At 38.7% G+C, this 12,155-nt stretch overlaps 1 protein-coding gene across 8 annotated transcripts in view; it reads left to right on the plus strand.

Moving 5' to 3' along the window:
- NRP1 (neuropilin 1) overlaps positions 1 to 12,155 on the plus strand; it is a 183,185-nt gene that overhangs the window by 90,666 nt on the left and 80,364 nt on the right. For all 8 annotated transcript variants that reach the window (XM_036350799.1, XM_036350761.1, XM_036350768.1 and 5 more), the window contains one exon: positions 1,794 to 1,960. In XM_036350799.1, the coding sequence (XP_036206692.1) occupies positions 1,794 to 1,960 (167 nt within the window). The remainder of the gene's footprint in view (positions 1 to 1,793; positions 1,961 to 12,155) is intronic.

The following is a 12,155-nucleotide window of genomic DNA, read 5'->3' on the forward strand; positions in this document are numbered from 1 at the left end:
TGAAAGTGGATATTCATGTAAAAGAAGCATGTAATTTCTGTTACAATTTTTCATAAAAGAAAGAATAAGGAATATCTGTTTGTATCTTATTAAAATACTCAAATAACTCTGCCCTTCCTCAAAGTTTATGTGTTTTCCAGCTTTTAAGGGCCCAATGGGGGGAAAAACCTGAAGAACAATGAATAAATTGTTTCATCAGTTCTAGCTTCGGGTTGTAAAGTAAGATAAGGAGAAGACTAGGTGTTTGGAGACCTTTTATACCAGATCTTAATGGAAAATAAAAAGGCCAATTAAACTCCAAGAAATTTAATTGATTAATTAATCCATGTATTTTTGTGCTATAAATATTTTTATATTGCAAATAACAAACCTAACCTTAAAAGTATAAAACCAGTGAATGAAAACCTTTTATGCCTTAAAACCTTACCTATTGTGATAGAAAATTCAAAAAATGTAAAATTTTGGTTAGTTGAGATTTTCTGGATGGCTCATTTTTAAAGCTTTTTTTCCTTTAGTGCCTTAGATTCACATTTTCCTAAAATTAATGATTCATTTTCCAATATCATATGTCATATCAATTTCATATTTTATTTTTTCACTGAGTGTATGAGACCTAGTGGAATACATGGTCATCATTGTTAGCATTATTTTATGCTCTAAAACTCTTAAACTGTTGTGCCCTTTGGGATCATATGATACTGCATTTACCCCTGACAGATACTTTTGTGTTTTAATAAAATAAACTGGTGATTTTAATAATCATGACTAGGCCAGGAGCAGGTAGCATGAGAACTAAAAGATGCAGAAGAGGTGGCTTGGGTGCTAATTGCAAGGATTCTGAAAGACAGAGTTAAGGACTAGTGTCCACTGACTATGGATTATAAATGGACATAGAATTTTTTCACCTTTATTAAATACTGTAAGAAATAATTCAATAGTAAAATTTTATTGAAACACAATTTTTGGTGTGTGCCCATGTGACATGTCTACATACATTAAACTTTGAAAAGAAATCGGAATTTCCATATTTCCTACCAATTTCTAATAGTATTCCTGTCAACCTAGGTCCAGTTGGAAAAATATTTAATCACTATGAGGTCATCATAGCATTGCTTTAAGTGATTATTGTCATGGTCTGGCTTGGTGGCTCAGTTGGTTGGACTGTCATCCCATACACCAAAAGGTTGTGGGTTCGATTCTGGGTCAGGGCACATTTTGGTTTTGATCCCCAGACATGGTGCATATAGGAGGCAACCAATCTATGTTTCTCTCTCTCCTCTCTCACATCGATGATTTTCTCTCTCTCTCCCCCTTACTCTCTCTTTCTTTTTTTAAAAAAGAAATATATATCCTCAGGTGAGGATTAAAAAAAAATTATTTCCATGAACCTGAGTGTCCATCAATAGATAAATCAAAGAGAACATGTGAAAAATGTAATATTATTCAGCCATAACACGAATGAAATCTTACCATTGATGACAAAATGGATGGACCTAGAAGATATTATACTAAGTGAAATAAATCAGACAGAGAAAGACAAACACCGTGTGACTCCACTTATATGTAGAATCTATAAAACAAAATAAATGGGCAAACAAAACAGAAAAAAAAATTATTGCCACGAAAATGCATACATGAGTCCTAGCTTCTAATAAGTTCTTTACTGTCATCTTTTGTAAAACTTTGTTTGAACACAATATGAAATTTTTAGTCTTTCAGATTAAAAAGAAGAAGAAGAAACACAGGTGCCCTATGTTTTGATGACTTTGGGCCATTTTTTTCCCTCCTTTCAGATTTCAAATGTATGGAAGCTCTGGGCATGGAATCGGGAGAGATTCATTCTGACCAAATCACAGCTTCTTCCCAGTATAGCACCAACTGGTCTTCAGAACGCTCCCGCCTGAATTACCCTGAGAATGGATGGACACCTGGAGAAGATTCCTACAGAGAGTGGATACAGGTAGGTCGCTTAAGACCTGGCACATTTAGGGTTGAAGATGATTTGGGTCATTTAGAAAGATTGTTGAAAAACACAGTGCCTGACAAGTGCCTTCAGATGAGAAGAAAAGGTTAATGGGCACTAAGTCACTGTGGAACCACGTCACAAAGGCACACCATCAAAAAAAAAAAAAAAAAAAAAAAAGCATATCCTGATGACATCTCTGAAAATCCATGCATCTTCTCAAATACCTACATAGGACTCTTCACAGAATTTAAGCAAAGATGTCTCACTTTGGTAACACTGAAAGATCTGATTTTTCCCCAAAACTACACATTTTTTATTAATATGCTTCCTACTTCAACGGATGTTTATTTTCTGGATGAAATATATTAAACCTACTTGTAGACTTGAGTGAAATACTTGTTCCCAATTATAGGGTTTTTAATTTATTTGTTCAGGTAGACAAAGGGAAGAAGCAGATTGAGGTTCACTTTTACATGTAGGGTAATATAGCACAGGCGGTTTATTTGAGGGCACTGGTCTCTGTGGATTATGTTTACACATCCATGTATGAAATGCACATATTCATATTCTCATTAGTGAAATTGTTTATGCTTTCCTCACTTTGCTCTGGCATTCCCTTCTCTCCCATAACCCTTGTATTCCCCACAAACCCTCCTCCCGTCAGTAGTATCCCCTCCCCTCACTCATCTCTGGTCTTGATCCTAACACCATATCCATTCCTCAACTTGCCCAACCTTGATATCTGGATACTCCCAGACAAAGCCTGATGTTCACATTCTTGACTTTTTCACCCATTGTAAAATGAAACACACATATCTGACTGAGTGGGTTAACCTGTGGGCAAATTATACAAAGTGAATTGCTGAAGGATCCAGGCTCCCTTTTGAGGAGAGTAGGCAGCACCTTGCATTCATTGCTAGATATATAAAAACTAGGGGCCCGGTACACGAAATTCGTGCACTGGGTGGTGGGGGGGGGGGGGAGTGTCCCTCAGCTCAGCCTGCCCCCTCTCACATACTGGGAGCCCTCAGGAGTTGACCCCTATCACCCTCCAATCGCAGGATCGGCCCCTTGCCCAGGCCTGATGCCTCTGACAGAGGCGTCAGGCCTGGGCAGGGGACCCTCATTTCCCCCCATCACTGGTTCTGCCCCCAGCCCAGGCCTGATGCCTCTGGCCCAGGCATCAGGCCTGGGCAGGGGACCCCCAGACCCCTCCAATTGCTGGCTCTGCCCCTTGCCCAGGCCTGATGCCTCGGCCAGAGGCGTAGACCCCCATCACCCTCCGATCTCCTGATCGGCCCCTTGCCCAGGCCTGACGCCTCCGCCAGAGGTGTCAGGCTTGGACAGGGAACCCCCATCTCCCCCCGATCACTGGCTCCATCCCCCGCCCAGGCCTGATGCCTTGGCCAGAGGAGTTGACCCTCATCACCCTCCGATCACCAATCACCGGATCGGCCCCTTGACCAGGCCTGAGGCCTCCGGCAGAGGTGTCAGGCCTGGGCAGGGGACCCCCAGCTCCCCGCAATTGCAGGCTCCGCCCCTTCCCAGGCCTAAGGCCTCTGGCCTAGGCCTCCGGCCGGGGCAGCTGGGACCCGCAGTGGCAGCGGCCCTGCAATCGTGGGCTCCGCTTTAGGCCCAGGCAAGGGACCCCTAGCTCCCGGGACCGCCAGCTTCGACTGTGCCCAGCTCCCATCGCTGGCTCCACCCCTACTTCCTGCTATCACTGGCCAGGGCGGCAAGGGCACCTGATTCTCCCATCATGGCTGGGGGGCAGGGCAAAGGCGGCCCCAGGGCCGCCTTTGCCCTGCCCCCCAGCTCTTAGCTCCCCCCTGGGTTTCCGATCACTGTCAGTGGCAGGGGGCTTCTTCCTGCTTTCCCTTTCACCTCCCTGCATTGTGCCTACATATGCAAATTAGCCGCCATCTTTGTTGGCAGTTAACTGCCATCTCAGTTGGCAGTTAATTTGCATATAGCCCTGATTAGCCAATGAAAAGGGTAGTGCCGTACGCCAATTACCATTTTTCTCTTTTATTAGAGTAGATGACTAATTCCCAGAGGGACAGTTTCTCAGTAAGAAAAAAACCAAGGTTATTAACCCTCTATTTTCAACATCTAATGCTGTTTCAGTCTTTTGAGAACAAAATACTAGATTTTGTTTTACTTTGGGAAGGTCAATATTATTTTAACATACATTTAATGTGAAATGGCCTATTATAGGAGACAAACTCATCCTAAACTCTTACAGGAGACTGAACTAATGCTGAGAAATATCTAAAGGGTGAGAAAAGATGAGACTTTTACCTTGAGACTACTGAATCCAGTTTTATATTAAGTCAGAATTGAAATGAATTTGCCTATGTCAAAAAAGCTCTTGGTAACTTTAACTTGTTTTTCCACATTCCCAAACCAACAAGCAATTATGTATGATTGACAGATGTGCCTCTAGAGGAAAGCTTACATTTTGCAGTGCTAAGCGTGTTTGCATGGTAATGTAGTCCCATTCTTGGCAATGTGGAAAGCTCTCAATAATTTAGGGGAAGAGGTCTTGCAAGAGGTCTGAAATTGCAACTGCAGCAATTCTTCTGTGCAAGGCAAGTCAGTAGAAACACGGAAACAAAATAGGTCCTCAAAGTAATTTCCAACAGGACAGGATTTACATCGTTCTCAGGAGTTAGACACAATTTGAGATTGCCCTAGAAGAAAAAAAATATCTCAAATGTTCCAACTCTTTCTATCAAAGCATGTTCAGGAAAAGCAAAGTAACCAAAACAAGAAGGTTTATTTCTTTCTTGTGCTACTTTCCTTCTCTGATTTGCTGAAGGGCTGCTCAACATTTTCTCAACCAGGGCCCACAAGGAGGGGGAGCAGCTGTCATCTGAAATGGTGCCTGTCACCAAGGCAGAGGGAGAAAGAGAGTGTGGTAGAACATGCTGGCTCTTTAATTCCCTCAAAAAAAGCACTTCCACCCACTTTTTTTTTTTTTTTTTTTTTTGCCAAAGCAAATCCCACAGCCACAGTAAACGTCTGAGAGGCAGTAATTCAACATGTGCTAACAGGAAGAGAGCTAGAAATAGTTGACAATTGTGCCATTCATAAAATAGTTACCATTTATTGAGTACTTACTATGTGGCCTGACCTCGCTGAATCCCTGACATAATTTTAATTCTCTGAGCAATCCTGTGGAAGAGGTACAATTATCCTCATTTTAAAACACTGAGGTTCGAAAAAATTAGTAAATGCCCTAGGTCACAGTTAGTGACTGAGTTTGGCAACCGGGGTCTGTGGGACCCCAACACCTGCTTCTTTACACAGTGTGCTGCATCTTTATCATTCATTACCACCCCTAGAAATTCAATCACTTACCTCCCGTTAGACTTTCCTCCCACTGGGAAGGCTCACACCAAGATGACTTGGGTGCTAACTGCTTCTAAGCCTGGCATGCAGGGCCCTAGCTCCTCAGCCCTCTCTATAAGATGAATGTCAGAAAAGCTTAGAGTCTGCTCGCCTTGAGGTAAAATGAGCTTTTTCTTCTTGGGGAGCTTAGTGGGCTCATTTACATGTTAGTTGTGTCTGTATACATGGTGGGAGTGCCTAACATCCACCCAAAACCTAATTACGAATAATTTCATGTGTTTCCAGCTTTTCAGAAACTACCTGGAGGTGGTTAGCTCCTTGTTTTTATTAGCTAAATGCTTTACAAATTACCGAAATACAGCATCATTGGACTGAGGGGCAAGAGTCACTTACCCCATCACGTCAATATGCAGATGGTATTTGTTTTCTTTTTCAGCTTTTACACATTTTGCATCAAATATACCCTACAAACATGTTGCTGTAGCAACAAGGACAAACACTTGCATGTGTTAAATTAATAAAACAATATTGGAAGCTGACTTTCCTTCAAGATAGGAACACTCTTAAGTTCCCATTGTTTTCTCTGGGAAATTACTGAGTGACATAAAAAAAAAAAAAAAAAAACAATGCACCATTAACCATCCACATGAACATTCACAATGGTGCTTCCTGTGAGATCTGTTGTCTGCCAGAAAGCTTAAAAACAAGAGGCAGCTTAGTGAGAAGGAGCACGAAGGGAAGTCTCAACTCAGAGGTCTGCACATGGTCATATCCTGCTCAAAAGGCTACTCATATCCTGAGCAACTAAAACCTCTTATGGTCAATGGCAGAGTTAAATCACAACGTGAAATTCTCCTATTTTTTTTTTCAAAGTATTTCATTCTGTTCTGTGTCCTAGAGCTGCTTATCTTATTATTAATTTAATTGTCTCTTGCTTTTGTTTCTGGCTAAACAATCAAAGATTCAAAGTGTAGACACAGGGTATCAATGGTGCTATTTAAAAAAAACCCACTTAATTTTCAAGCACATCATTAGAGCCCAAGCCATTAACCTTACTGAAACTGATTTCTTTTTCCTTTAAAATTGAGGTAATGTATGTGACTGTCTCCATTCAAGCTCTAGCAGGTTGTGATACTATGAATCTCAGAGAAATGCATTCTCAGTTTTTTTTCTTCATTTCTGCAAACTAAGTGCATAACAGACCTGTCTGTTCAGAAGACATGCTCTCATAGATCCTAAGTATAGCCATTTACACAAAGCAGAATTTAATTCACTAATTATTTTAATGTTTTATTGATGATAGTGTCCTCCACACTGTAAACAGATTTATTCTTCTAGCTTTAATTAAAGCTCTTGGGAGTGCTTTCCTCAAAAAAACTGTGACTTTTCCATGACTAAAATGCCAGAAAACAAGAAGAAAGAAAGGCAAGAGAAATCATGCCTGGAAGGAATATGAGCTTTGTTATTCCAAAGAAATAAAAATGGCACTGGGGACTAATGAATTACCACACCCTCCAGTGACTTTAGACATAATTACTTGACAAGCCACTTCAAGCTGGGTTCTACTCTTCTACAAATTTGAGGGCATTGTATTTTGTCGGGAAAATTTTTGTGTTAGATTATTTATACCTTCAATTATTCCAGAAAAGCAGACAGCAGTTGGCTTCTAAGCTACATCCTGCTTCCTTTGAGAAGTCAGCCCCATTATGAATTAATCACACAGAAAGAGGAGCCCTCAAAGATGGCAGTCTGTAACTATCAGCATCCATCAGCCCCTGAAGCAAGGCAACCGTGCAAATGTTCATTCTGAGGTGTGAGGAGAAGAAAGGTTCCAGAAGACAGGCACTAGTGCTAACCTTGTCAGGAAGCTTGTTTCCAGGTTTTACTTTTGCCTCACATGTATTTCTCTTGCATAATATTTCTATATTTTCTAACTGAAGGACCTCTGAAAGCAGACACCAGTAACAAAGGCCTTAGTGTGATAAGGAGGTAGGCTAAGCTGAATCAAAACACATCCACAACAACACATACGTACACACTTAGTTCTGATCACTCACTGAAGTTTCAAAGAGAGTAGGTGACTTCATTAAAGTTCAACATGCACAACTGGTCAAATCCAAGGTTTTAGTTTTTGGTGGATTTTCAAATTCATTGTAAGACATGTTCTAATGACAAAACCTAATTTTTTATAGCACTTCCTTGTAGAGCATCTTTGCATATACTTCTTATTTTAGTTTTAGAATATAAATTAAGTAGATAAGAGGTTTTTATTTGCAATTTCATGAGGCCCAGAGAGGTCAAATGGTTCACAGAATCCCAGTTTGGGAAAAGGTGCAACTTGTGGGAATGATCAGTCTTACACAATTAAAGTGGACGTCTTTCTGCAGACTTGGGAAGAGAGGCAGGCAGTAGGCACTGTGACACCTGACGACAGACAGCAACTGGTGATCGCCCCTTGTGGTTAGTCTGACATAGGCTCAGGGTGCAACTGGAGTTTGCACAGCTCTTTGGCCTCTCAAATTGAGTTTTTTCACCTCATGCTATATCATGTGAAGTAAACTGTGTAGATATTCTCATGCCAACTATACAGAGAAAAGCGACAAAGCCAGGTGAGGTCTTTGGGCCTCTCAGGTCACAGAGGACACTGTCCAAACCGCCAGATTCGTAACCTCCAATGCAGGGTCGTTCCTTTAGTCCAGGAGGTCCCTCAGAATCCATTTAGGGCTGTGAGTTGTTACTACCAACTTCTAAGTGGCTTCCTCATGATTCAGAAATGAATTGTCAGTTGTTACTTGCTGAGAACGGAGACAAAAGATAATTTAAAGGCATTGGTTTGATTTCAGGAACTAAAAAAGGGCTAACTGGATGTCCTTTAAGTGCCAAATGGAATGAAATAATTCATGAATTCATGGAAATATTCCCTCTGACAAAGAGTATAAATACACATTTTTAGCAAATTTTAGTTGGCGAATTGAGTGCTGCTTATTCAATTAGAAGAATTTCTTTCAAACACTTGTTTTTATCTTTAAAGTGAGTTGTCCTCTAAAATTGAAAGAAAGTGAAGTAATTTATCTTAAAGCTTTAGAATGTCATTCATTTTAATAAGTTTCATATATAATTTTCTCTTCTTTTAAACCTTGTGGACAAAACTTTCATTCTCTTATATTAATGTGTTGTGTGTAGAACAGTTATCTCCTATAAAGTGGTTTTTGGTTTTTCATACAATTTCTACTTCCCAGCAGGTTTATAATCTGTAATGCTGTATTCAAAATTGGTTCCTCCTGTTAAATTGACTAATCCAGAACGTATATTGAGCCAGGTCTTCCTAATTGTAAACTCTCTATGCTTGTAAGCTAGTCACTGTAGTGCATGTATTATCTCATTCCCAGCATTAGTAAATTGCTGAAATTGCAATAAAATGATAATTTATAAATGTGTGACTAGAGAACTGACAAAAATAGTGCATTGGTTTATCCAAATTTGGAATGATGCATGTAAAATATAATGTTGGACGGGGAGTGGGGGGGTGCTAGATAAAAAAGGTAAAGGGATTAAGAAAAAAAACCTCATAAACAGACAACTTCCTGATGAGTACCACAGGAAAATGGATGGGGGAGATAGAAGACACTAAAGGGGGAAATAAATGGTGAAGGAAGGAGTCTTGACTTGGGATGATGAACACACAATACAGTATACAGATGATGTTTATAGAACTGAACATCTGAAACCTATATAATTAGTAAAAATATATAATGTTGGCAGACTTAGGGACAATATAGGTGTTCAATTGAATGTTTACCCAGGTATTCTATGCATGTGAGTGTGTGTGTGTGTACAGGGGTGTTTATTGCAACTAATACTAACATGCTGTTTTAGCTAAAACATTGATCCGGAAGAGAGATGATTTACTTTAAAAAATTCTTTCAGGTGAGCCTTTGGTTCTCTTGCTTTTATTCTAAACTGACTTCTACTTTCTGCATACAATGAATGCTTTATATCCTACCTTTCATACATCACAGGTTTCTTTTCTATGACTAGCTTTCCAACCAGGAAGTCCATGTTCCCAAAATTATTGCCTCCTGAAGAGCTTTTCTTAGTGCTTTCTCTGGTACCTTGGTTTTTCATGTTATAGTAAGTGATTCAAAGGAAATGTATATATAAGAAATATATATAGGAACAGGTTAAATTCAGAGGAATTTTTTTTAAAGGAAGGTATGATTTCAGGAAAACAATGTGCATGTCACATAATCATTTAAATATTTATAACTGGTTATTTTCTCATACCAAGAAAATACCAAGATGATTTTAAATATTTTGGTCAATTTGACCACTTAGTTAAGTTTTGTAAATCAGTCAAGTGGTTTTACTAATTAATATTTTATGTCAGTACACCCTAAAGAAAATGTATGATATTCAAAGAAACCTCTCAATTTTTTATGATGAAGCATTACTGGAAAAAGAATATTAAAATAACCACATTTTAGGAAGAATTACACTTAAAAATAAATTAATTTGCATGGCATGCACATTCCATTTTGAGTTTCTTAATGTTGTATGCCAGGATCTATTTGTAGCTACCATTCATAGTTATAATAATTAGAATAATTTTATCTAAGATATCTCAACTTTAAGTGTAAGACTAAAAGCAAATATAAACATCATTTTGCTCAAATTCCTTATTTTGTATATATTAGAGGTCAAGTGATGTGCAAGTTTACATAGTAAGTTAGTGACAGAACCTGGATTAGTGTCTTAGTGTCCTTTCTCCTACTTCTTTGCTGGTATTTAATTGCAACAAGATGTGCAAATGAATTTGGATCCTTTTTGAAGATGATGCCCTGAAGACCAAGCAAGCATATCTAAACCCAGCACAGTTATATTTAGTTGCTTATTGTAAATGATGTCTATTAAATTGAACAGTCACTGCAGAAGATTTAAACAAATGATTGGACTATGCCCAAAGCAGGGTTTCTCAGCCTGGACAATACTGATAACTGACACTTTGGATTATAATTATTGTGGGGGGGATCTTCCTGTGCATTGTAGGATATTTAGTAGTGTCCTGGCCTGTACTAGGAGCCAGTTTCTTCTCTCTCTCTCTCTCTCTCTCTCTCTCTCTCTCTCTCTCTCTCTCTCCACACACACACACACACACACACACACACACACACACCCACACACACACAGGTCTCCATCATGAGAACCAAAGACTTCTCCAGACTCTGGAGAAGTTTTTCATTGTCGTGATGGGGGGAGAAATTGGTTGTCCTGTTGAGGGTAAAATTACCCCCTAATCAAAACCAGGGATGTAAATTCCCAAATCCTAATCAAGTCATTTTAAAAAATAATCAGTTTAGTCAGCATTTTGAAAGAAAAAGTAACTGATTGTTTGGCTGGTTTTTCTCCCTTTTCAACTGCTTATCATAGATATGTTTTTAACAAAACCATAGGTCTTTTGTTTTCCAAAAATACAGATTCATCTGTTTACCTTATGCAAGAAAATAGCCTCATAACCTCATTGCTTATTTATCTTAAGGTTCAATATTTTTAGCTTTTAAAAGTGAACTGTTTTTAGCTAAATAAATACAGATGTTATTTTAGAATACTGCACACTCAGGTCTCAAAATGCACTGATAAGGATAGGATTAAGAAAAGGAAACACAAGGACAAAAATCACAAGTCATTATTGACAAGATTTAGAAAATATATGACTGAAAGGAGCTCCTCCTCACCTGGACATTGTGTGTCACTGGACTTTGCCTATTTTAGCTTTCTTAAAGTAAGTGAATCAAAGTGATATATATATTTTTAATTTTTTTAGCTTCAAGTATTGTCAAGAGTAAGGAACTGTGTTTGAAAAGCTTATTGCTTATTAACTTATTATTTCATGGGAAAATACTATTAAGTTTCTAATTCTGACTTCTAAACACACATTAAGGGCTATCAATTACTAACCAGTCTCATATCCATGGACCAATAAAAGGGCAAGTTTGATGGTTTCACATCTGCTTTGGGTGAAAGGCTGTTCCTGTCTATGGTATTTAAAATTTAAAGAACTTTTGTTATTGTACAATTGGGCATCCCTGAGGAGTAAAATGTTAATGAAATCCATAACATGCACAGATTTTATGATAGCAGTTTTCAGAAATTCTTTTGGTGAAGTTTGTTGATTTCTGTCAGGGCGGTTATAATTGTACCTTTACAGAGTGCATTAATGTTCACATTTAGGAGCAATGGCTACATTTATGTAGCATGTAATGTAACAAAAACTCCTAAGCTTTAAATAACTTTCATATCATAATTTAAAAGCCCCAGAGCAAAAAATGCTTGTTCTACAGGATTGGCAGAAAACACAATTTGAAACTTTTCTAGCATCCACAGCAACCTCTCCAAAGGTGAAAAAGGCGCCCCCCCCTGGAAATTCTGAAGCCCAGATATGTTCGGTATTTCATGCCCTTATATATTCCTCACTTAATGCACCATTTGAAAGCCCCACATCAAAATGGCAATTTTTATCTGCATCAAAATAGCAATTTTGGATGCTGACCTGAAACACACACACACACACACACACACACACACACACACACACACACACACACTTCCTTTTTCCATCTCACCCCCCAGCCTTCAAATTTCATTCCATTCTATGTTCAGATAGAGGAAAGTAGATTAAATTAAAAATGCTCTGTAAATTCCAATAGTAATAAAATGCATCATGCTTTTATATTTCCAACTATTGAACAGAGTAAGCACTTGAGACTAATTACACGTTATGAGTCAGAATAATCACTGACGTACTTGTATAAGTGACTTGTGCAGGTTTTTTTTTCAG

The sequence above is a fragment of the Myotis myotis genome, unplaced genomic scaffold (genome assembly GCF_014108235.1).
Source record: "Myotis myotis isolate mMyoMyo1 unplaced genomic scaffold, mMyoMyo1.p scaffold_m19_p_1, whole genome shotgun sequence".
Lineage (NCBI taxonomy): Eukaryota > Metazoa > Chordata > Mammalia > Chiroptera > Vespertilionidae > Myotis > Myotis myotis.